Source organism: Pelobates fuscus, chromosome 3 (assembly GCF_036172605.1).
Source record: "Pelobates fuscus isolate aPelFus1 chromosome 3, aPelFus1.pri, whole genome shotgun sequence".
Classification (NCBI taxonomy): Eukaryota; Metazoa; Chordata; class Amphibia; order Anura; family Pelobatidae; genus Pelobates; species Pelobates fuscus.
Window position 1 is genome coordinate 362,348,400 of NC_086319.1, and position 26,564 is coordinate 362,374,963.

The 26,564-nt window shown below is 41.3% G+C and overlaps 1 protein-coding gene across 2 annotated transcripts in view; it reads right to left on the reverse strand.

The window, feature by feature from the left end:
- PPCDC (phosphopantothenoylcysteine decarboxylase) overlaps positions 1 to 26,564 on the reverse strand; it is a 45,995-nt gene that overhangs the window by 19,223 nt on the left and 208 nt on the right. The window contains exons 2-4 of one of the 2 annotated variants that reach the window (XM_063445875.1): positions 14,832 to 15,017; positions 11,312 to 11,501; positions 9,188 to 9,283 (exon numbers count right to left, since the gene is read on the reverse strand). In XM_063445875.1, the coding sequence (XP_063301945.1) occupies positions 9,188 to 9,283; positions 11,312 to 11,494 (279 nt within the window). In that variant the 5' untranslated portion in view covers positions 11,495 to 11,501; positions 14,832 to 15,017. The remainder of the gene's footprint in view (positions 1 to 9,187; positions 9,284 to 11,311; positions 11,502 to 14,831; positions 15,018 to 26,564) is intronic. The other variant, XM_063445876.1, reaches the window with a different exon arrangement.

The following is a 26,564-nucleotide window of genomic DNA, read 5'->3' on the forward strand; positions in this document are numbered from 1 at the left end:
GAAATGCTCATTACTGATTAGCACTTAAGTGGCAGACATATCCCCTACCGTGCCTACGTCCATACACCCACCAGCTGTTTGCAGTGGTCATGGTGCAAAGAGTCTTTGTGCCATCCTACCATCTACTGTCACACTGTTCAAGTGATTTTCGATGGAGAAAAGAGAAAAAATAAAAAAAATACACTGGTCACCCAACTCTTGAAGCCTCAGGAGATGCAGAATTTCACTTCCGTATTAACCATTCTAAACTATCAGAAGCTGGGAAGGTTGGGGATTTGTGAAGACACAAACGCTGTGCAATTATTTGGTCAGTTGAGGTACAAGTATACTGTAAGTCTGTGAAACACCACAGGGTCCTAGAGACTCCTTCTCTTTTGATGCCATGGACTTATGCAACAACAAATGAGCTTTTCTTTACGTCTGTACAAAGCTGGGAATACTGAATAAAATCACACAACAATACTATGTAAGATCATTAGTATTCTGCCAGTTTAATATATGGTATGAAAATATGAGGCACAGTTTGTCTAAGGGTATATACATCAACGACAACATTAACCAATCACGGGCGTCTCAGAAGCTAAAGTATAATTTTTCATATAACATTTCGCAATGCTGTTAGTTAGTTTCCCGTTAACGATGCAAGTGAGATTGAGATTAGGAAACCAATTAAAAATTGCAGGTGTTAGAAAGAATGTGATGTTTTGTAAGTGCAGGATTTAAAACAAAATAAAAAACAGGCTGGAGTCAGGCGCAAGAACACAAAAATATTGTATGTTTATAAAATGCGAGTTTGACTCTTTCAATCTTGAATTATAATCAGGCCTCTTGACCATTTGGTCTTTCAAGACATGTATACGGTAATACTTTAGCTACGTAACAAGAAATACAGAAGTAGAAAACAGGACATGAGACTGACGCCCTGTTGAAAGGATGTGAAGTAGAAAAAAAGGAAAGAGAATATCCCTTGAACAGGGATTATTCAGTGTGTCCAGATCATATCTCGGAAGGGGATAACCCTTATACTTTGATACAAAAAGAAAAAGAATAAAGTGATCCTAGGACAAAAAGTCCAGGAAACACTAATGAGATATAGATCTGAGTGACCTGTGACTTTAAAATATAAATCGTTTATTAGTATACAAAAACATGAACAAAAGATAATAAACAAAAATAAATAAATAAACACACTCTAATAGAGAGAGAGAAGATATAAGAAGCCCAGGGAGCTAAAGTGGGAGCCATAAACAGGGAACAATAGGAGGTGTCTATAGTACATAGCTATAAATAGTCCACAAAGAAAATAGTAAAAGAGAGATACTCTCAAACAAACGTACATAAGCTATAGTGAAGACTAATAGTAGAAAGACACTCCAGCCCTAGTAATGGCTACACTAAAGGATACTAATTAGACCAGTTGTTACTCAATGTAACATAGTAACCCACACTGACTAATATAATAAAATAGATCCTCAGTGAAAAAACGCCATCTAACGAGAGCAGGCTCACACTTTCCCTACATAACGCTCCAAACAGGTTTCCACTCCTCTTTCCCTAAATACACACCCCAAACAGTGTCAAAGAAAATAAAAAGTGCTGTGATTATAAAATCATTATCTGCCTAACGCATTTCGGCGCTATAACAAGCGCCTTTCTCAAAGGCTATCAACGAGGAACTGCACACGAACTCGTGTTAAATATGTTTAGCGGCACATTTTGAGCCAATCAGCGGTGAGTGTAGGCGGCGTTATGTGTATACGTCTGCCACTCCAATAGGTCCTCACTTCCGTCAGTCACATAAGTCCGTTCCAATCGGAAGAGGGAGAAGATACTATGGGGGCGGAGCGAAGTGCCGATCATGGAGACGCATGTGTACTGCGTTGCCAAGGATACTGGCACGTACAGCTCCTACACAGACCCGAACTACAGCAGCCATACGCAATGGCTCCCCCTTTAGCTCCCTGGGCTTCTTATATCTTCTCTCTCTCTATTAGAGTGTGTTTATTTATTTATTTTTGTTTATTATCTTTTGTTCATGTTTTTGTATACTAATAAACGATTTATATTTTAAAGTAACAGGTCACTCAGATCTATATCTCATTAGTGTTTCCTGGACTTTTTGTCCTAGGATCACTTTATTCTTTTTCTTCAAGGATGTGAAGTAGTTAACGTTTCTTGTTCATATGTATTTTATGCTTAGATAAGGTTTATAATCATTAGTGCTGAATGTAAGGATATGAAATAGTAAAACTCTTTTTGCTTTATATGCTTTAAAATAATGTTTGAAATAATTATGCTGACTTTGGCAGATGTATTTTGTACCATGGTCTTCCTTCTAGAGGATGTGCGACCTCAGGATGTTCCTGTTCTGTCTTTATTCAAATGCTTATCTTCTACTGCTACACAAGTATGTACTATTAACTATAAAGAAGCGATAGATCTCGCTGCGTGCGTGACAAACTGTGTATAAATGCTAGCCCTGAAAATATACTCATTGAGACTTTTTGTTAAGCACTTTCGAGTCTGTGTCTTTTGCTAACAAGAGCTCCATCAATTGATTTGGAGACTGGAGGTTCGAGAACTGAGGCAGTTAAAGAGAAGTCGATTAACCCTTTCACCTGTAACATCAAATGTATAGCTCTGTATGTCAAGGGGAATATTCACTAAGCAATGCATAGGTAAAACATTTTTTCCCCAACATATACTTTCCTTGTGTGTTGTCTGTCACGGAGGGAGTGGAGCTTATAGCTACAGTGATTAGGAAACTGTGCAGGGAAACCGGAGAAAAAAAGAACCATACAAACTATTATGTCTCTCAATCATTCATTCCAAACAATCCACATTCTACAGCCCTTAGAGTTTAAGTGACCTGAAGATTTAAACTGCACGTTCTTATTCATCTTCGAAGACATTAACGCACAAATCATACTGCAACCTTAAATAAGTTGAATCTAACCCATCTCCACGTGTTACCAAAAGCTTGTAAATCACCTCCCATTCCCCAATACAAAAATGGCACAACAGTGGAACACAGATTTGGAATTAGACATTACCCCGCAACAATGGAACATTTTATTCCAGGACACTGGCCAAATGACTAAATCCTCCACACTGTTGGAACAGAGGAAGGTAATCTATAGGTGGTACATAGTACCTACATGTCTCCACAAAATTTACTTAGATAGCCCCCCCACCTATTGGAGATGTTGAATAGCAGAGGGACATGCCCTCCATATATGGTGAAAAGGTCCATCCATTAGACCCTTTTGGACCTCTGTCCACAACCTCCCTGAAACCACGACGGAACTCAAACTACCCCTTAATCCACAGATCTGTGTAACCAAGATCCTCCCGAAAGGGATACCCAAGTTTAAACGGAAGCTTATCTACTACATACTACTGTACGCCCAAAAATTAATCTCAAGGGCATGGAAGTCCACACAATGCCCGTCCTTGTCTAGACTAATCTCAGATATAGATGATCAACATTGTTACGAACGAACATATAGTAAACTATGGACCGCCTGGGACACATGGAGATCAGTCCAACCGGTACTCCAGAGTACCACTACTGTAAAAATTACGCTATCCAAATCATAACAATTTCTCCATAACAAAATCTGTATAATAAGCATAAATAGTCAACCTTGTGTCAGTGAGGTTGGTCAGCCTCTCCCTCCAATTTGCTGCACACTACGGTAAACCATAGACAGAGTTAACCACAAGGTATTATGTACTGCTTGATTACTATGTAATGTTTGATTACTACGTACTGTTTGATTATTTGCATATTTGCCCACTGCAACCTGCTCAGAGCCAGAGCTCTGGGCCCCCGTCCGAGCCTGGGCCCTAGAGGGACCTCTAACAGGTTATCCGGCTATGTTTAAAGGGACAAATAAAATGTGTGAGGAAGGTAGTATTTATTTTTGTATAAATCAACATAAAAGTGTTCTTGCATGTTTCAAACTGATGTAACCATACAGCAAACCTTCAAAGCCTAACCAGCATATTATATCTACAGAATAGACCTTGGCATTCTACGGTTTACAACCAGATTCCATTTAAAGGCTTTGTAATTTGTAAGGAAAATCAATAGTTTACAATGCAAAACTGATAAAAGGTCTATAAATAAAAACAAGATAATCTGCATATTGCCTTTATGATTATTCCATTTTAGTTTTTTTCATTTTCGATCTTCAAAGAACTGATGGTCAAAGAAAATTTCCATTAATTTAGTCATGCCTTAAATTTCTTGTATGAAAATTGAATATCTGTTGTCAAAATGGATTGTTACATGCTGTCATTTGTTGTATACCTTTAAATTTCAAGTAAAATATGGGTTAACATAAGAAAACTGCCTGAAATTTATTTTTGCAGATAAGTCTCAAATTACCCCCTGTAGTTGTTATGGTGCCCGGAGTATCTTGGCACCACTCCCCAGTAAGGGGTTCACCGGAATAAGCTCAGATGTCCTTGGCAGAACAGACGTAAGTATTTAACTATTCACAAATAGATTCCACCCTTACAGGGGGATAGCGCAATACACATCTACCACTATAAATACTACAGCAGTGCTCCGTTATGCAATAAGTGATCGTAGCTTTTTTCCTTTTGGAAACGTGACTTTTCGATATTTTTGCAATATGGTTTTCCACCTTAAGGTAATGCTTAATCTTAAAGTGCACCCATACATACTACGTATTGTTTTTAAAGGACAGGTAGGTCTTTATATTGATACCCTGTATGTATATGTAACACCATTAACTCGGAATAAAATATTTTTTAAATATTTTTAAAAATGGAGTGCAATTTGTGCACTGATTTTGCTTATTTATAATAATTTCTACACAATAAGGTGCTAATAAATAAACTCAAGATAGACTCCCTTACTAGTCCTGCTTGCTAAAAATGGTCAGTATGTCGTTGAATTAAACCCATATTTTAAATTTTCCTGGACAAATATTTCAAGGAGTGAATTAAGGTTTTAAAGATAAATCTTTGTCAAATTTGGCATACTCCCCCACATTATCTTACTGTTCTGTCATATGTGTCAACACTTTAAATTGCTTTCCAATATGTTTATTCTATCAATATACAAAGTACTATGTGTAGACCTATGCTTTCTCATACTCTTATACATGTATGCTTATATATGTGACTGTGCATTTATATTTGTGTATATGAGTTCATGTGCATGTATGTATGTGTTTATGCGTTTGTTTGTATATATAGATGTGTGTGTATGTATAAAGTGTTATGCCTTCTGCACTGTCTGCTTGGTTTTTCTCCCTCTCCCCCCTCACTCTGATCTTCAGAAAGATATTTATGACCCTCTGCGAGAATGTGGTCTATTTTCTAACAAACCTGTGTCTTATCTGCACTCTGTCGCTTTAACCCCTGCATCACAACTCAACTTTGAATTCTATGTGTCGTCTTGCTCAGAAATGCTTCAGACTTGAGAAAGGGAGGTTCTCCTGAAAGCTTGTCATTAAAAAATTCTCTTATTCCAATAAAAAAGATTTTACACGATACGAATTTTATCTGTTTTTTTTTTTTTTAAATTGGCATAAGGAGCCTATAAGTTTATTAAAATTCATAAACTGCTACACAAAAGTACATATTTGCAGAAAGTAGACACCCAAGGGTATTTAATTAAGAATATTTTTGCACTTTTAATTCACCCATATTAACACTAATCTGTTGGTTATATTTAAATGAACACTATAGCATTAGAAATACATTAGTATTATACTATATAAATACATTAGTTAAAGGAACACTATAGTCACCTAAATTACTTTAGCTAAATAAAGCAGTTTTAGTGTATAGATCATTCCCCTGCAATTTCACTGTTCAATTCACTGTCATTTAGGAGTTAAAGGGAAACTCCAGTGCCAGGAAAACAATCAGTTTTCCTGGCACTGCAGGTCCCCTCTCCCTCCCACCCCCCAATCCCCGGTTGCTGAAGGGGTGAAAACCCCTTCAGTAACTTACCTGAGGCAGCACTTCTCCCTCCGCGCCGCTCCTCCTTCTGACTGCGTCGGCCGGTGGGCGAGACTGATCCCGTCTACCGGCCGTGGAGACCTAACGCGTATGCCCGGCAATGCCGCGCATGCGCATTAGCGCTCCCCATAGGAAAGCATTGAAAATGCATTTCAATGCTTTCCTATGGGGATATGAGCGACGCTGGAGGTCCTCACACAGTGTGAGGACGTCCAGCGTCGCTCTAGCACAGGTTTCCTGTGCTAGGAACCAGGAGGTGCCCTCTAGTGGCTGTCTAGTAGACAGCCACTAAAGGTGGACTTAACCCTGCAAGGTAATTATTGCAGTTTATAAAAAACTGCAATAATTACACTTGCAGGGTTAAGAGTAGTGGGAGTTGGTCCCAAGACTACTCCAATGGGCAGAAGTGGTCTGGGTGCCTGGAGTGTCCCTTTAAATCACTTTGTTTCTGTTTATGCAGCCCTAGCCACACCTCCCCTGGCTATGATTGACAGAGCCTGCATGAAAAAAAAACTGGTTTCACTTTCAAACAGATGTAATTTACCTTAAATAATTGTATCTCAATCTCTAAATTGAACTTTAATGACATACAGGAGGCTTTTGCAGGGTCTAGCAAGCTATTACCATAGCAGGGGATAAGAAAATCTTAATTAAACAGAACTTGCAATAAAGAAAGCCTAAATAGGGCTCTCTTTACAGGAAGTGTTTATAGAAGGCTGTGCAAGTCACATGCAGGGAGGTGTGACTAGGGTTCATAAACAAAGGGATTTAACTCCTAAATGGCAGAGGATTGAGCAGTGAGGCTGCAGGGGCATGTTCTATACACCAAAACTGCTTCATTAAGCTAAAGTTGTTCAGGTGACTATAGTGTCCCTTTAATACAATGCGCACATTAAAAATTACTTTAAATTAAAAAAGTTTTATGTCACTTGTACGATGAATGTTCAGTCCAAAGCTCCTCAGGAAAGCATTGAATTTGATGTTTTCCTATGAGTTTCACTTGGTCATTGCAAGGGAAGGATGTTTAGGGTCTGTCTAGAAGTATTAAATCCAATGTTTCCCTATGATACTTACGTCTATCTTCTGTCCGTACTCCCACCTCTGATGCTCGCCTTCAAGATTTCTCAAGGGCTGCACCGTTTTTGTGGAACTCGCTTCCCTCCTCCGTTAGATACTCACCCAGTCTCCTCCTTCAAAAAATCGTTAAAAACCCACTTCTTCATAAAAGCATATTAATTGAACTGTTAATAGCTCCCGACTGATTCCTCTCTTGCAACGGTCACTAGTCTAATACTATCCTTACCTTTTTGTGTCATTTTACCCCTACTCTAGCATGCAAGCTCATTGAGCAGGGCCCTCAATCCCTCTGTTCCTGTGTGTCCAACTTGTCTGGTTACAACTACATGTCTGTTCGTCCACCCCTTGTAAAGAGCTGCGGAATTTGAGGGCGCTATATAAATAACATAATAATAATAATAATAATAATAATAATAACAATGATACATAGGGACTTGGTTTTTCCAAATGTAGCACCTCTAGTAGCCTTCAGGAAGTCCCTTCAATCAAGACATTGCCGTATCTATAAAACTGCAAAGTTTTATATTAGAGGGTTACATCATCCAGACCACTTAATTGAGAGTTCAACCCATCTCTGCCATATATCAAGATACTTGCCCCTCAATATAAATGTCTCTTTTTCTACCCACTATATTAGCATCCTCTGACATCATCTAATTCTCTCCCTACTAGCCAGACCAGTTTCTGGAGTCATCTAAGATAACATGATAACTGACCGGTCATAGATTGCAAGCTCGTTTGAGCAGGGCCTTCCAAACCTCTTGTATCTGTTAATATTTGGCTTGTCAACTACTTGTTAATTGTCTCCATTCTATGATTGTACAGCGCTGCAGAATATGTTGGCGCTATACAGGGCCGTCCCGTCCATAGGACGTACTGGGGCCATGTCTCCAGGGGGCACTTTAACAGGGGCGGCATTTTGCCACCCCAGCTGCAAATATATATGTGCAGCAAAGGCGGCTCTCTAATCATTAAGGCAGGCTGACCTGGGGCCCCTCCGCTCAGTCTGCCCGAGTAGAACCTCCAGTCTGCCGCTCCGCGGGTTAGCTACAGACCATATGACGGAAGTCTCGCGAGCTAACAGAGTGTTGCTGTGGATTCCCGCGACAACACTCGGACCGGAGCACTCGAGAACTCCATACTGCCACTGCCGTGGTCTGCAGCTCACACCCGGCAGAGCTTCAGACAGGCTAGCAATCCAACTGAATCACCAGGAAAATGGTATGCCAATGTGGAGAGGTTTGTCACAGCCTCCCCACCCCACACACCCTTCACCACCCCCCACAGCCTGCCCCATGCCTTACAGCCAGCCCCCCCACACTCTGTCCCTCACACCAAGCTCCATCCCCCACAGCCTGCACCACCATACCCTTCTCCCCACACCCTGCATCCCCACACCATGTCCCTCACGGCTTGCCCACCTACATCCTGCTCCATCCCCCACAGCCTGCACCCCCACACCCTGCCCCATCCCTTACAGACTGCCCACCCACAGCCTGTACCTCAACATCTTGATCCATCCCCCACAGCCTGCACCCCCACACCATGTCCCTCACAGCCTGCCGCCACAGCTTATCCCCACCACACCCTGCACTCCCATACCCTGGTCCACCACAGCCTGTCCCTCCACACCCTGCACTCCCACAGTCTGCCCGCCCACACTGCCACCTTCCTACACACTGCCCTCCACCCCTTCCAGAACTCAAATAACTTAAACTGCTCACCCCCCAGCACTTATTCAACACTATATGCACTACACAGACACTGCATCCACTATGCAAACACTACATCCACTACACAGACACTGCATCCATCACACACTGCACACACTTCTCCACACACAGACAATGTAGTGCATACACACTGCATTCAATACACACTACATTCATGACACAAAAACAGACACAGCATCCATGACACACACAATGCATTCACTACACACAATGCATTCACTTCACACATTGCATAACATAATGGATGTTGGCATGCTTTTAGTGCGGCGGGAGGGGTGTGGCAGTATTTCATCCTTGAACCCAGGCAGCATAATGTCTTGGGCCGGCCCGGGCGCTAAACATAATAATAATAGATCTGACCCAAAAACACTCACCTCCCATTCATCCTGGTCACTATATACTGTAACAGATAGGTCATGTACGTTGTAGAAATGCTTAGCTCTCTCTGTGCTCACAACTTTAACCTGTACCTGGAAAAGAGATCAATATATAAAAATTATAACAAAATAAATATATATATATATATATATATATATATATATATATATATATATAACTGCACTGTTAGAATACAGGCAGACACACAAACCTAAAAAAAAAAAAGTGCGCTATGCCTTTAAGACCAAAATCAATTTACAAATACCATATACAAGTGGATAATATTCATATAAACATCAAAAATAAAATTAAAGTGCACTGTGCATTTAAATCAATAGCTAAATAATATGAATATCACATACATGTGTAATAGCATAAGTGACTAGTGCTAATAAAAAAATATAATATTATAAATAATAAATATTGTGAATATAGATTATAAACACTCACAAGTGCGACGTTCATGAAACCGAGCACGTCGGCGAAACGCGTCATCACGCTCTAACGTCATTACGTTCAGAGGCCGTTAGCCCCGCCTCCCGGAACAAGTGAAAGTGTATACAGCCCCTAAAGCCTGGAGATAAGCGGCGCAAGCATTTGGGACTTAGCTACACTTGTGAGGAGGAGATATGCAAAGAGGATTTACAAGCCTGACAACTGCTTTTAATTATTGGAGTGTCTAATAAAGGATCTTTATTTTCATTGCAGCCTCAAGCCTCTATACATTATCTGAGATGCCAACACAGTCCAGAGCAGACTTAATTGCTCTACTCTTCTGAGTGTTTATAATCTATATTCACAATATTTATAATTTATGCATATTGCCCTATGAATTTAGTTTTGTTTTTTTCTTTTGAGAACTTCTGGCAGAAGCAATTTCAAGAATTTTCTCAAAAGTGAGGTATTAATATTTTGTCCCTATATTGCTCATATCTATGAGGTTTTTTTTATCACTAGTGCACTGTAAACATTTTTGTTTTTGTATTAGCACTAGTCACTTATGCTATTACACATGTATGTGATATTCATATTATTTAGCTATTGATTTAAATGCACAGTGCACTTTAATTTTATTTTTGATGTTTATATGAATATTATCCACTTGTATTTGGTATTTGTCAATTGCTTTTGGTCTTAAAGGCACAGCGCACTTTATTTTTTGTATCTTATGTGAGTGGAGCTTCTTCACAGTATATAGTGCTGCTTTAGATTTTATTTATATTGAACTGTAAATATTACGTCAGCGCCATTTTCTACTTGTTTTTTTGTTACACAAACTAAAGAGACTGAATAATGTAGATGGATATAAATAAGTTCAACGAGTGAATTCTCTACCAAAAAGCATAAAGGACTCTTACTCGGATTTGCAGAAGCCATTCTTAATTCATCTCTACAAATGCCAGACCGAGTACTAAAATTCCACTTTGTGGTCAGACCTGAGACTGTACCAATTAGGATCTCTGCACATTAAGGATCGTACATCTACACAAGGACACGAGAACAGTACTTACCGTATGTCACCAGTGTTTTTTTGACTCTAATACTACTACAAAGCCACATTTGCCATCATGCCAGATTATCAGTTCTGACAAGGTGTAATCTAAAGCACTGTGACTGGAATAATATATTATCCGTGTACATTGCGTTTTAATACCTCCGAACAATGGGCATTATGAAGTTGGGACAAGTGGGAGTGCCTGTCGATTGTTTAATGGTTTACGGATGTTTGGCAAGTACCAACTATTCTGTCTATTTTGTAACAAACCACTTATGATGTTGCACAGTTCATTAAACAATAGATGCTCATTATATTGAATATAGGGGTTCGTCTCCATCACACCCCTCCCCAAGGACCATTGAATATATACAGCTCCAGACTGATCTTCCTCCGTCTGGTAAATGTACCAGAAATTCATCAAAATCTAAATTAAATGTAACTATCTTTGTCCCATCATCCATTTTAGAAGGTTAATTTACACACCATATACAAGGATCCTTTAATTGTATGGGGAAGAGCTCACTATGGTTACAAATGCTATAAGCTCAGAGACAAGTCTGAAAATTAAAGATAAAAAAAAATAAAGAGATTTAGATATACTAGAACAAACAGTTTGACATACCCCTGGTATTTGCAAGAGGCCAGACACCAGATTAGGCAGTTTCAAAGCAGCCACACTTCCTGTAACACCCACAAGGACATGTGCACTAAAAGGTAAACCTGAGGTTGTATCGCTTGACGGCACAAGGGATGATGGACAACTGTCCTGGGCCGGGTTAGAGCTGCTGGAAGAAATGTCCATCATGTTACACCTGTAGAAAGAGGACAAACAAACCAACATCTGTTTAACTTACAAAAAAAAAAAAAATTTGAAAAAAAATAAATAAATAGGAATACTTAATTTAAAGAACAAGGAATCAGACTTTTTTATCGTGACTGATTGCAAATTCCATAAAGTTTTTATTTTTAAACTATTACACTACTATTAAATATAATCATTCTGTATGGAAACGAAAACCCATGTTTGCAACAGTGGTCTAATTCTAACTAGAATAGTCTTTAAAAGACAGATTTTCTGGAGTAACACTTACACTGAATGTTATAGTGTGTTGTTTGTTTGTTTGTTACATAAGGTAGACAAAAGGTTTCCCCATTGAATTAAAGATGATTTATAATCTGTGGACTATAGTCCGTATATGAAATGGAATCAAAGACCATACGATGATTATAAAACAGTGATTATTTGTGTAATGTGACCAAAATAAAACCAACAACAACAAACAAGTATAGCTATTAGTGATGGGTACACCAATTATATTCTGCTGATTAGTTATAATAAACTAGTGACTTTTTTTTTCTTTTCTCATTTTTCTTACAGTTTGTTAAAGGAACACTAGAGCTTAATGTAGTGGTTCTGGTGCAAACAGTCTGTCCCTGCACACCGACAATTGTAAACACTTCCTTTTCTGAGACACATTAGGGATCAACCGATTATCAATTTGGACGATTATTAGAGACGATATTCAGCATTTTTCTAATCTGAATCAGTCTTCAAAGTTACCGATATTGACTATAACATATGCTACTTACCTTCACAGCACGCCATCTTCCGTGTCCAGCCAACAGATAAAAAGGTGGCATGTCACCCCTTACTCATTTACCCAACCTCCACACTCCTGCCCACCAACTCATATACCCAACCTCCTCACTCCTGCCCACCAACTCATATACCCAACGCCCCACTCCTGCCCACCAACTCACTGTCCAATCCCCCCACTCCTGCCCACCAACTCACTGTCCAATCCCCCCACTCCTGCCCACCAACTCATATACCAATCCCACTCCACTCCTGCCCACCAACTCATATACCCAACCACCCACCCCCCAACACCTGCCCACCAACTCTACCCACTCCCCCACCAACTCATCTACCCAATCCCTCCACTCCTGCCCACCAACTCATCTACTCCCCAACTCCTGCCCACCAACTCATCTACCTAATCCCCACTCCTACCCACCAACTCATCTACCCCCTACTCCTGCCCACCAACTCATCTACCCCCTACTCCTGCCCACCAACTCATCTACCCTCCATCCTGCCCACCAACTCATCTACCCCCCTACTCCTGCCCACCAACTCATCTACCCAACCCCCCATTCCTGCCCACCAGCTCATCTACCCAACCCCCCACTTCTGCCCACCAACTCATCAACCCAACTTCCCCCTCCTACCCACCAACTCATCTACCAAACCACCCACCCCCAACACCTGCCCATTAACTCATCTACCCACCCCTCCACACCTGCTCACCAACTCATCTACCCAACCACCCACCCTCCCACCTGCCCACCAACTTATCTTCCCAACCCCCCACTCCTACCCACCAATTCATCTGCCCAATCCCCACAATCCTGCCCACCAAATAATCTACCCAACACCTGCCCACCAACTCATCTACCCAACACCTGCCCACCAACTCATCTACCCAACACCTGCCCACCAACTCATCTACCGACCCCCCATTCCTGAACACCAACTCATCTACCCACCCCACTCCACTCCACTCCTGCCCACCAACTCATCTACCCAACACCTGCCCACCAACTCATCTACCCACTCCCCCACACCTGCCCACCAACTCATCTACCCAACTCCCCTCTCCGGCCCACCAGCTCATCTACCTAACCCCCCCACTTCTGCCCACCAACTCATCTACCCAATCCCTCCACTCCTGCCCACCAACTCATCTACCCAATCCCTCCACTCCTGCCCACCAACTCATCTACCCAATCCCCCCTCCTGCCCACCAACTCATCTACCCAATCCCTCCCTCCTGCCCCCATTCCTGCCCACCAGCTCATCTACCCAACCCCCCATTCCAGCCCACCAGCTCATCTACCCAACCCCCCCACTTCTGCCCACCAACCCATCAACCCAACTTCCCTCTCCTGCCCACCAATTCATCTACCAAGCCACCCACCCCCAACACCTGCCCACCAACTCATCTACCCAACCACCCACCCCCCCACCTGCTCACCAACTTATCTTCCCAACCCCCACTCCTACCCACCAATTCATCTGCCCAATCCCCACAATCCTGGCCACCAAATAATCTACCCACCCCTTCCACTCCAGCCCACCAACTCATCTACCGACCTACCATCTATGCCACCCCCAACTCCTGCAAACCAGCTTGTTTATCTATTCCTCCCCCCTTCCCCCCTCCCCCCTAGAAACACGCAATATATCGATATCAGTTATTGGCAATCAGCCCGAAATGCCACCAATAATTGGTATTGGCTAAAGAAAATGATATAGGTCAATCCCTAGTTTAATTTTTTCCCTAAGGCCATATGTAGTGGATGTCTCTCAGACAGTCACTAGGGGCTTTTCCTGGTGTGGTCCTGCAATCTATGCAGGACTGACATTCAGTGTCTTTAAGCTCTGCATGAAGACACCGATCTCTCACCATAGAAATCTACTAAACCAAAAGAAAGAAAGGAAAATATGTGTTGGAAGGCTTCCCCACAAACTCAACTTGCTTCCTCAACACTCCCTCCACATACAAAATTGTGTGTGGATTCCCCTCCACACACACAATTCAGCCACCACACACTCACAAGGAAACTCCACATCCCCACCAATGCGCTCAGCATCATCATCATCTATACACTGAACCCCACTCACACACAAAACTCCATTAACAGAACAATAGCAGCCAGGGCTCTAGGAGGAGGTCCAATCTAGCATCCTGCACTGGGCACTCTTAATTTGGCTCGGTACCAGAGTCCCACCAAGAGCATGCGCCCACACCTCCTGCTTCCAGGATTGTCATTCAAGAGAATATTGTTTGTTCCCCTGAACTAAGCAGGGCGATGAAGAGCTGCACTCATTGGCTGTCAGCTGAATGCGCTCAGCCAATGAGAGCTGTTCAGTATCAGCCATGCCTAGTTCAACCTGTTCAGGCAGGCAACCAAATGTTTGTCTTTGCACCTTCCAATCTGTCACTCACAGTGTCGGGAATCTCCCCTAAATAGGGTTTTATTTTTATTTTAAATTTTTCCACCACCACATGTTATAGTTGTAGGCCATTAATGAACTAAGGTATCCATTTTCCTCCTGTGTATTTCAATACACTCACCAATTCTGGTCACTCAGACGTTCATGTGATACCAGGGTGGCATTGTTCTCAAGACAAACTCGGCTCTCCTCAATCAAGATATTGGCTTCCTCTCAGAATTCCGGGCCGACCATCTGATACATCATCTCATGCAACAAGCACGGGTCAGAGGATTCACTGTGAACATAGAGCAGTCAGAATACAGACCTAAAACAGAGTGCGCGAGAATGCAGAGAATAGGCAAAATACGCAATTAACTTGCCATTTGGCTAGGCACACTCAGGTCTTAAACATGTTTTACTACGTGCTTTAACAGAGGGATTTATGCCACCTGCATGTGGAGACCCAAGGCCAGTCCAAAAATTCAATGAAAATGGCCTTTGCATGAGATAGAGCAACCCACAACGTTAAATTCAACAACACAGACGTACAGCCACATTTTCACTGCCTGGGCAGTAATTATGAATATAACAGTAAGAGTACGTGTAAGATTGCTTGTTTGTATAGAATAATACATGGTCACTTAATATAAAATCATAAATTTTCCACCTCTCCTGAGTCAATGGTTTCATCAAATGTAGGAATTACTAGGAACTACACTCCATAGTATATTTAGGGCAATTGTGGATTGGACATAATCTTTCCCATAAGTGCTATTTTCCTGACATTATTCATGGCAGCATTTACTCATGGGTTAGCCCCTCCCCTCACAGCAGAAAGGACAGGAAATAGAACTTTGAAACTGGTATAAATAGATCCTCCCCCTTCCCATCAGGCAGTCTTTTTTCCTGTCCTTCACAGCAGTTTGGAAGGAGTCTGCTTATGCAGGCCTAGACTTTTTCTTTTATGCTCACCAGGCAATATTTTTGTAGCCATGCCGGGGTTCAGCCTCTAAGCCCTGAAGTTGTTAATACTGCAAACCTGGGTACCCCCTTTAGTGACCGGGGGTCGGACCCAACCTCTCCCTTAAGGGATGAAAATGGTCCACTGCATGCCAGGGTTCAGCCTCTTATCCCTGAAGACCCAGCAACAGGCCAGCTTGGGTACCCTGTCAGGGGATGAATGTGATATACTGCCTACAGGAAACCAGGCCTGGGTTCAGCCTCTTATCTCTGAAGACCCAGCAACAGGCCAGCTTGGGTACCCACTCAGGGGATGAATGTGATATACTGCCTACATGAAGCCAGGCCAGGGTTCAGCCTCTTATCCCTGAAGACCCAGCAAACAGCACATCTGTAAGAATTGCCAGCCTGGGTACCTACTTCAGAAACAAAGGGTCTGACCTATCTTTCTCTCTCTCTCTCTCTGAAGTGATGATAGCGGTCCACTGCATACATGAGGCCCAGCTGAGTCTAGACAAAGAATTCTCTGCAAAGTATCTCCTGCCCTTAAGACAGAAAGATAGACCTATAGCAGTCGAGGTCATTGATGGAAGGCCTCTTACTCAGCCTTTCATCACACACGAAACTCTGCCAATCACTGTCTCAGTGGGTATTCTTCACTCTGAAGATATGGTTTTTCAAATCCTATCTTCACCTACATGTCCGATAATACTCGGTTTCCCTTGGCTCCTGAAACACAATCCATGTTTAGATTGGGTTGAATGAGAGATTGTGAGTTGGGGTGAGAGATGCAAAGGTGTTTGCTTAAAGCAGATACCACAACCAATTGGTACCATCAATGTTCCCATTGCACCTCCCCTGACCACGCAGATACTGCCGCAGTATTTGGATTTAAAGGAGGTGTTCAACAAGGCCCAGTCGGAGGGGTTGCCTCCACACAGACCCTATGACTGTACCATAAATTTATTACCAGGTACTATGCCTCCAAAGGGAGGAGTTTATGCTCTATCCCCCCAAGAAAATCTTTGCTTAGAGGAGTATATAAAGGATGCTCTCAGAAAGGGTCATATCCGTAGGTCCTCCTCACCCGCCGGGGCTGGGTTCTTCTTTGTCTCTAAAAAAGAAGGAGACCTACGCCCCTGTATAGACTATAGGGGTTTGAATAGGATTACAATAAAAAACGCCTACCCTATTCCCCTTATATCAGAGTTATTCGACAGGTTGAAAGGAGCTCGAGTCTTCACTAAGCTCGATCTCAGAAGTGCGTACAACCTAGTCAGGATTAAGGACGGTCACGAGTGGATGACCGCATTTAATACTAGAATGGGACATTACGAATACCTGGTTATGCCGTTTGGATTATGCAACGCTCCAGCGGTATTCCAGGATTTTATTAACGATGTCCTAAGAGAGTATCTCCACATGTTCGTTCTAGTGTACCTGGACGACATTCTCATCTATTCCCCAGACCTAGAGACACATCACGAACATGTGAGAGCAGTACTCAAAACCCTGTTAAAGAACGGTCTCTACTGTAAACTGGAGAAATGCCAGTTTGACCAAACGGAGATAAAATTCCTTGGATATGTTATATCTCCGTCTGGTTTCCAGATGGATCCCTGCAAGCTGGAGGCAGTCTTACAGTGGCCGTTGCCCAAGGGCCTTAAAGCTACACAACGCTTTATAGGTTTTGCGAATTACTACCGCAAATTTATTAAGGGGTTTTCTTCTGTTATTTATCCTATTACCAATCTAACCAAAAAAGAAGCAAATTGCATATCATGGCCCAAAGAAGCAAGAGAGGCATTTGAACAGTTAAAATCTTTATTTTCCTCAGCACCGGTCCTGACCCATCCTGATCCAACCAAGCCATTTATTCTGGAAGTGGATGCATCAGAAACAGGAGTTGGAGCCATTCTGTCTCAGAGAGAAAGTCCTGATACGCCTTTACATCCCTGTGGATTTTACTCTCGCAAACTCACACCTGCAGAGAAGAACTATGACATAGGGAATAGGGAACTTTTGGCCATTGTACTTGCCCTTAAGGAATGGAGGCATCTCTTGGAAGGTTCCAAAGAGTCACTTTTGATCTTTACCGATCATAAGAATTTAGCTTATATTGGGGACGCTAAGAGATTGTCCTCTCGTCAGGCTAGATGGTCATTGTTCCTCTCCCGATTCAATTTCGTAATTACTTATAGGCCTGGAACTAAGAACACAAAGGCAGATGCACTTTCTAGACAGTTTGAGACAGATGAAGTTCCTGAACAAGAGATATTTCCTATCATACCTCCAGAATGCCTCATTGCCACCACAGTTTCTGAAGTGTCTTCTCCACTCTTCTGTACCATAATAGCAGATCAAACTCAGGCACCTGTGGGAAAACCTCCGGATAAACTGTATGTGTCACCTCCATTAAGAAAAAAGGTACTTGATTTATTCCATGATAACCTCACAGCAGGTCATCCTGGAGTCCATAAAACCCTCTCTGCTATCTCCAGGAGGTTTTGGTGGTCTACTCTTAGGAACGATATCAAAGATTATGTGGGGGCATGTCAAATATGTGCCGTTTCTAAAGTTCCTCCTAGATCACCTCCTGGACTGTTACAACCACTGCCCATATCTAATGCTCCATGGACCCATTTAGCCATGGATTTCATTGTGGATCTACCCAGTTCAAACGGGTTCAATACAGTCCTTATGGTCATCGATAGATTCTCGAAGATGGCACATTTTATTCCGCTTAAAAAATTACCATCTGCTCAAGATCTCGTTCAGATATTCTTGAGAGAGATCTTTCGGTTGCACGGTGTGCCCAAAAACACAGTATCTGACAGAGGTACCCAATTTATTTCTAGGTTTTGGCATTCCTTTTGTAAACAATTGGGTATCGAACTCTCCTTTTCGTCAGCATATCATCCTCAAACAAATGGAGCAGCAGAAAGGGCTAATCAGTCTTTAGAATCCTATTTACGTTGTTTTATCAATGCCAATCTTACCCATGGCTGAGATCGCCAGGAACAACGCGACTCATGAATCTTCTAATGATAGTCCATTTTTTGTAAATCAGGGTTATCACCCCACATTTTTCCCTTCTGAATTCTCAGACACGGACATTCCTGCTTTAAACACCCGTTTAGAATCTATTCATGATACCTGGGATTCTGTTCATTCAGCTCTGCAAAAGGCTTCGATACGTGCGAAAGTCCAAGCTGACAAGAAACGGGGTGCCAATCCTGTCTATCATCCAGGTGACAAGGTGTGGCTATCCACACGACATATCAAACTTAAGGTTCCTTCCATGGAATTTGCCCCTCGGTACATAGGTCCTTTTCGAGTCATCCGACGTATCAATCCAGTGACCTACTCCTTGGCACTTCCTGCTCATATGAGGATTGCCAATTCGTTTCATGTATCTTTACTCAAGCCCCTTACTTGCAATCGATACACTAGAATATCCACACCTCCTCCGCCCTTGGTAGTGGGTGACCAGGAGGAGTACGAAGTTCGTTCTATAATGGATTCCAAAATGTCCAGAGGTATCTTGTCCTATCTTGTTGACTGGAAGGGTTTTGGTCCCGAGGAACGTTGTTGGGTTCCTGCTGACCGGGTTCATGCGCCCCGTCTTCTCTGGTCGTTTCACAACCGCTTTCCTCTTAAGCCGGGTCCTTCCCGCCCGGTGAGCGGTCTTCGAGTGGGGGGTACTGTTGTGGTCGCCAGCCCGCCACGTCACACGGCCGTGCCCGACCAGCACAAGCTTACCTGCCTGTCGGCGAGCCGGCAACCGCTCCCCCAGGTCTTCCCTACATCGCGCCCAAATCCAAGATGGCGCTGTCCGCATGGTCGCGTCCATCTCTAGCTCCGCCCCCGAGAATTGTACTAACGTGTGTGTGACGTCACAACGTCAACGCACACGCACGTTTTGGGGTCAGAGGTCGCCCTGTGACCAATCAGAGCATAGAGAGGGATATTTAAATCCCTAACTCACCCCAGTACCTGGCCCTGTCGTGGTTTCCGTTTCCTGAGAGTGCTTATATTTGTGAATCTGATTTCCTGGTATCCTGATCTTGGCTTTTCCCTGGTTATTCTGAATTCTGGTTTCCCTGACTAGGCTTGTGTTTACGGTATTGTGTATTTTCTGGCTTCCTTGACCTCGGCTTTCCCTTTGACCATTCTCTATCTCTAGCGTATTAGTACGGCCATTCTAAGGTCCGGTTTACGCTCTGTCCTTTTATTTTTCCTTTTCTTGTATATGTATATGTATATATGTGTACATAGTTTCTGCGTGCTGGACCAAACTAGTAGTCGTGACAAGCATGGTGTGTGTGTTCTCATCCAACATTCTGTTATGCCTTTGACAAGGTTCTGATCTGATGAGTTCATCAATTTGGTTTTAAATTTTATATCAAAATGGCATTATCCTTATCTAACTTAAGGGTAAAAATGGATCTACGATACAATAACAGAAACAAACATAGCATAATACTGTTAACTTTTAAGGGGGAGTGGAAATTAAATAGTAGTTCACACTCACAAACCAAAATTGATTGTAGGCATATCGTATAAGACGGTGAGTATCTCAGGGTAGATGGACCATCATCATATACATGGAAAGGAATAAAAAACAAAATAGTGCAAAGTATCTGCAAAGTATCTTGGTAAAAGAATACACTTTAATATAAAGGCACACTTACAATGTTGAAGTGGCAAACAGGCATATAGAATCAACCGGTCTCAGGATCACAGGATGAAACACAGGATCAACTTTTCCCAGTTGGAGTAATAAAAGTAAATAAAACAGCCTAATACAAACAATAAAAACTCTGAAACACTATAAAAAGCCCTACGCGTTTCGTTCAAATGTCCTTGAACTTCCTCAGGGGCAAAAACGTCCTTCTGTTGTAGGTATATTCGTCCATGTAGTGCTGGTGGCCCTTTTTAAATCCATCTGATTGCGGCACGCCTGTGGACTCCTCCAATGATTAATTCGCTTCCGGGTTCGTCCGTCTGCAGTATTTCCGGGTGCGCACTGATGACGCAACCGGATATGCGACTCACGTCTATCTTCCGGAGTCATCTGTGCGTTCCACCTGATATGCGTTCCACCGCTCGTTGGGAGCAGGAAACAACCATGAATGAGAAAAATAATTTAACGATAATATGTAACAATCTTAATGATGTTTAGACATTGTAATATTTTATAAAAGGGATAAATCTCCCTCACATCTATCTGTAAACCCTTAATAACAATATGGAGAAAATATATATAAATAAATAAATGAAATTACAAATGAAAATACAGTTAAGAGTGCATTGTATACCTCCATGTTTATATATACTTATTGACCCATCCTATATCAATCATAATTCAGGTTAAAGGCAAAAGAGGTACAAAAATGTGTATATATAAAAAATTATAAATAAAATATTATTAAAGAAAACAAACCAAATCAAAATCAACGTTAAGTCCCCTTGGTTGCATGGTATGTATCCAATATCCCTCTCTTTTTCTCAATAATAGCATCAAATCACCTCCCCTATCATCTAGAGCTACTTGTTCGATGATGGTACATTGTAGGGTATTAAAGTTGAAAAGTGGGCATTTGTTACAGTGCACCGGCACTGAGTGAGTTAACAAATGATTTCTGATGTTACGTCTATGCTCCTGGAATCTAACTTTGGCCTTTCTTCCTGTCCTTCCCACATACTGCATCCCACACCCACATGTGAGTAGGTATACAACATGTGTCGAAAAACAGGACAGACTGCCTTTGATCTTAAACTTTTTCTTGTTGACTGTACTCTCAAAGCTTGTGATGCTCTTGATTTTATGATTACAGCTGACACAACTCCCACATGTATGATAACCCTCTTTACATTTTGGTTTACTTTTTCCCAATCTGAAGGTACTTGGTGCCAAAATTTGTTTTAAATTGACTCCTCTCCTAAAAATAACTTTGGGGAGATGGGGAATCTGCTGGTTGAGATATTCATCCTCCCTCAGCAACCCCCAATGTTTTTTAATAATCCTTTGGATGTCAAAGGCCTTGGAGCTGTACTGTGTGTTAAAGGAAAAGTCAAAAATAGAATTCCTAGAGATATCCTTCCTTTTGTCTATAAGCAAATCACTACGTTTGATACTTCCCACCCTATTAATTTCCGCATCCAAACTCTCTGGATCGTAGCCCTTTTCTAGAAAACGGCCTTTCAAAACTTCAGCTTGTGTGTAAAATGAGTCTAGGTCACTACAGTTCCTCCTCATCCTAATAAACTGGCTTTTGGGAACCCCTTTAAGCCAATTAGGATGGTGCCCACTGTTGATATCAATAAAACTATTGGTGTCTGTGTTCTTAAATAAAGTTTTGGTTTTGATGGCTCCATTTTCGATATAAATAGACAGATCCAGAAAGTCTATATTCGAGATACCGATCTTTGGGGTAAAGTTCAAGCATAAGGAATTGTTGTTGACATAGGTGAAGAAGTCCCTTAGTTCTTCTAGAGAACCTCGCCAGATGACGAGGACGTCATCTATATAACGTCTCCAGAGCACCAAGTTTGCACCAAAAGGGTTATTGGACCAGATGGATGTTTGTTCCCAATGGTCCATAAACACATTGGCATAACTTGGTGCAAACTTGGTGCCCATTGCCGTGCCTTTCACTTGTAAGAAAAATTCCTTGTTGAAACTGAAAAAATTATGGGTGAGAATAAACCGTATGGCTTCTTCTAAAAAGGAACAAAAAGGAGGTTCGAGATCAGGGTCCCTCTCTAAATTCCTTCGAACTGCTTCTATACCTAGATCGTGATCGATCACGGTATACAAGGAAGTTACGTCCAAAGTGGCCCATACATAATCCACATCCCATTCAATCGATTCCAATTCTTGGATGAGATGTTTCGTATCCTTAATATATGACCGAGCTCCCTGAGCGTATTTTTGAAGATGGAAATCTATAAACTCAGAGAGCCTAGATGTCAGGGAATCGATACCGCTGATTATTGGTCTTCCTGGGGGTCTTTCTTTACACTTGTGGATCTTAGGGAGGAAATAAAAAGTGGGGACTCTCGGGAACTCTGAGTAAATAAAAGAAAAAGCGGCTTCTTCCAAAGTACCGAGTGTTTTAGCATCATTGAGAAAAACTTTCAAATCCCGGTTGAACTTTAGGTTGGGATTGTATGACAATTTCTTATAGGTGAGGTGGTCATCAAGTAGCCTATACGCCTCTGTTACGTAGTACTCAGTAGACATAACGACCACACCACCTCCCTTGTCTGCGCTTTTGATAGTTAACTCCTTTCTGTCTTTTAGTTTAGTCAGAATGTTATTTTCTGATTCACTCAAGTTTTTACGTTTATTGTCTCTACGTAAATTATTCCCCATCCTCTCGAAATCTCTCAGAATCATTTTATTAAAGGCTTCAATCTGACTACCTTTTTCGTTTGGGCAAAATTTAGATTTCGGTTTGAACCTCTGTATTGGTCTTGCCGTACTTGATGTCTCATTTATTTGCCCTTCACTATTCTTTTTAATGAAGAATCTCTTGATAGACATTTTCCTCACAAATTTTTGAGTATCTATAAAAAGAGTTGAAAAAGGTTAGGGGGTTCTTCTGGGACAAATTTCAAACCCTTGCTTAAAAGATAGACCTCTTGAGATGTTATAGGATATTCAGAAATATTGAACACGCCCAAATTTTCTTCCTGCAATCTAGTGAGCTTTAAACACCCATTATTTCTCCGCTCGTTCTCCTCCTTTTCCCCGGTGTATTTCTTTCTCTTAGGGGTATAAATCGATTTGTTAGAGGTAGTTCTTGGGATCTGGGGGGAAAGAATTCCGTTATCGTTTTCTTTCGGTCTCGCCCCTTCTCTAAAAAATCCCTATTTACATGATTGTCATGAGCCTGTGCGGAGGCGGTGGGTCTTTCTGCAGAGGGATAACTGTACTCTGTTCTGGATACTGATACAGATTGAGTTTGACTTTCATTTCTCGTTCTTGGTTTAAATCTATTGTTTTCGTTTTTTTTTGATGGAGATGTTTGCCGTCTAAATCTAGAATTTGATCGATTTCTTTTTTGATCAAATCGTTCTCTGTTATGATTATTATAATTGTGTCTACCACTTTCTCTATATTTTAATTTTCTGTCGATTTTGTTCAAAGTTGAAAATGTGTTATTAGCTTTGTCATTCTTATCTCTTAGATATTTTTTATTTTTTGTCTGGGCAATATTGTCATCCAGCTTTTCTATTCTATCAAAGAGAATCTTCTCCTTCCTTTTAAAGTCAGGAGTGTCTTTATCAATTGTGTTAGTTTCAGTCAATTTTGTCATTTCATTAGAAACCACAATTAAATTATCTTTTTCAAAATCGACAATTATTTCCATAAGAGTCAAAGAGCATCCCTTTTATAAAATATTACAATGTCTAAACATCATTAAGATTGTTACATATTATCGTTAAATTATTTTTCTCATTCATGGTTGTTTCCTGCTCCCAACGAGCGGTGGAACGCATATCAGGTGGAACGCACAGATGACTCCGGAAGATAGACGTGAGTCGCATATCCGGTTGCGTCATCAGTGCGCACCCGGAAATACTGCAGACGGACGAACCCGGAAGCGAATTAATCATTGGAGGAGACCACGGGCGTGCCGCAATCAGATGGATTTAAAAAGGGCCACCAGCACTACATGGACGAATATACCTACAACAGAAGGACGTTTTTTCCCCTGAGGAAGTTCAAGGACATTTGAACGAAACGCGTAGGGCTTTTTATAGTGTTTCAGAGTTTTTTATTGTTTGTATTAGGCTGTTTTATTTACTTTTATTACTCCAACTGGGAAAAGTTGATCCTGTGTTTCATCCTGTGATCCTGAGACCGGTTGATTCTATATGCCTGTTTGCCACTTCAACATTGTAAGTGTGCCTTTATATTAAAGTGTATTCTTTTACCAAGATACTCTGCACTATTTTGTTTTTTATTCCTTTCCATGTATATGATGATGGTCCATCTACCCTGAGATACTCACCGTCTTATACGATATGCCTACAATCAATTTTGGTTTGTGAGTGTGAACTACTATTTAATTTCCACTCCCCCTTAAAAGTTAACAGTATTATGCTATGTTTGTTTCTGTTATTATTGTATCGTAGATCCATTTTTACCCATATCTATTGAGGACCTGGAGGAGTCCTTATCTGCCATACATTTAGTGCAAGGGTAATTTTTTGTTGTTAACTATTACCCACTAAAAGTGTGTCCTATCCACTAGGAGGTGTATCTGTACTTTCTATATTATCTAACTTAAGCTATCATGGCCTATCGTTATTCAGGATATTTCAGATATTGAATGCCAGGAGGTTGCTGACCTTGCAGCCTCTAGGTTAATTTACTTGTCTGAGCAGAATGTATGACAATATCCTATTGATGTCTTGTTTGGCTTTTTTTAAAGTCTTCTAAGATTTATGAAGCCCAATTATGGTTTTATAGCTATTAGCTGTTTTTGAACTCTGTCCCTCCCTCTATATATACTGCTTGGGTATTCCCCATGAGTAAATGCTGCCATGAATAATGTCAGGAAAAAAGGAAATTTTGCTTCATACTTACCGTAATTTTCTTTTTCTGATCATTATTCATGGCAGCATTACGTTCCCACCCATATACTATAAGATGTGATGCTAGTTACTAAGACTGCCTGATGGGAAGGGGGAGGATCTATTTATACCAGTTTCAGAGTTCTGTTTACTGTCCTTTCTGCTGTGAGGGGAGGAGCTAACCCATGAGTAAATGCTGCCATGTATAATTATCAGAAAAAGAAAATTACGGTAAGTATGAAGCACCTTTTCCTTTATAGCTCAACGTGGGGTCTTTGGGAAGCTCATTATCTGTCCTTTTTAAGGTACCATAAAGTTATGGGATTTGTGAAGTCTATTTAACTATATGGTGGTATATATCTGACTAAAATAAACTACATTTTCTACAACTTTAGACACTCAATATACAGTGAGGTACTGATAACAGCAGCTTGGGGTACATTGGGGTACTTTGGGGAGGAGGTGGGAATGTACTGAAAATAAACAACATTGAGCAGGGCAGCTCTTTGTATACATATACTTTGAATGCTGCAAGAGTTAAAGGTTTTAGAATGTGGTAATATATTATTTAACATAGATTATTATTTAACATGAATTATTATTTATCAAACTTTAGTAATATTCTGGCGAGTAAAGAATATGTTCTTCTTGGTAGCTTGTTAATGTGACATTAAAACTACTGAAGCCAATAAATGATATCCAGGTTGTATGACATTTACAGTGATCATGCACAAGTGTTAAACACTCCAAGCACCATGACTACTACAACCCACTACAGTGGATATGGTGCCGTAAGTGGCCTCCTAGGGTAAGCGGTCAAATCACTTGTTAACAGTTTGACAACTTACTCAGTTAAGAACTTGTGCACCAAAGCTCAAGAGAAGGCAACCGACGGACCACAGATAGATTGTCATTCGATTTTCAAGAGGTTTTGGCTACTTAGCTTGGGAGCTTGTCAGGGCACTATAACGAATACAATGGGGTGTAGTGGTTATAGTGCTTAGAGTATTCCTTTAATACGATCTTCCTGCAGTGTCAACAGTGGGACAGGGGTCTGATATTAGGACATTGGTAAGATAAGCATCAATGAATGATCCCAGCCAGGAAAACATGCAGGGTTACTAATATTTTATAAATAAATGAGAGTCAATGTAAAACCTGAAGCCATAACAGACAGCCTTGATCTATCCCCTGTGATTAAATAGGATGAAAAGCAACAAGTTTGGAGTCACAGCATAAACTAAATGACATGAGGGTGTGTGACTGGTCCTGCTGTAAACATTCTGTATGTGCCTACACGTACCCAACTATAATGTATTAA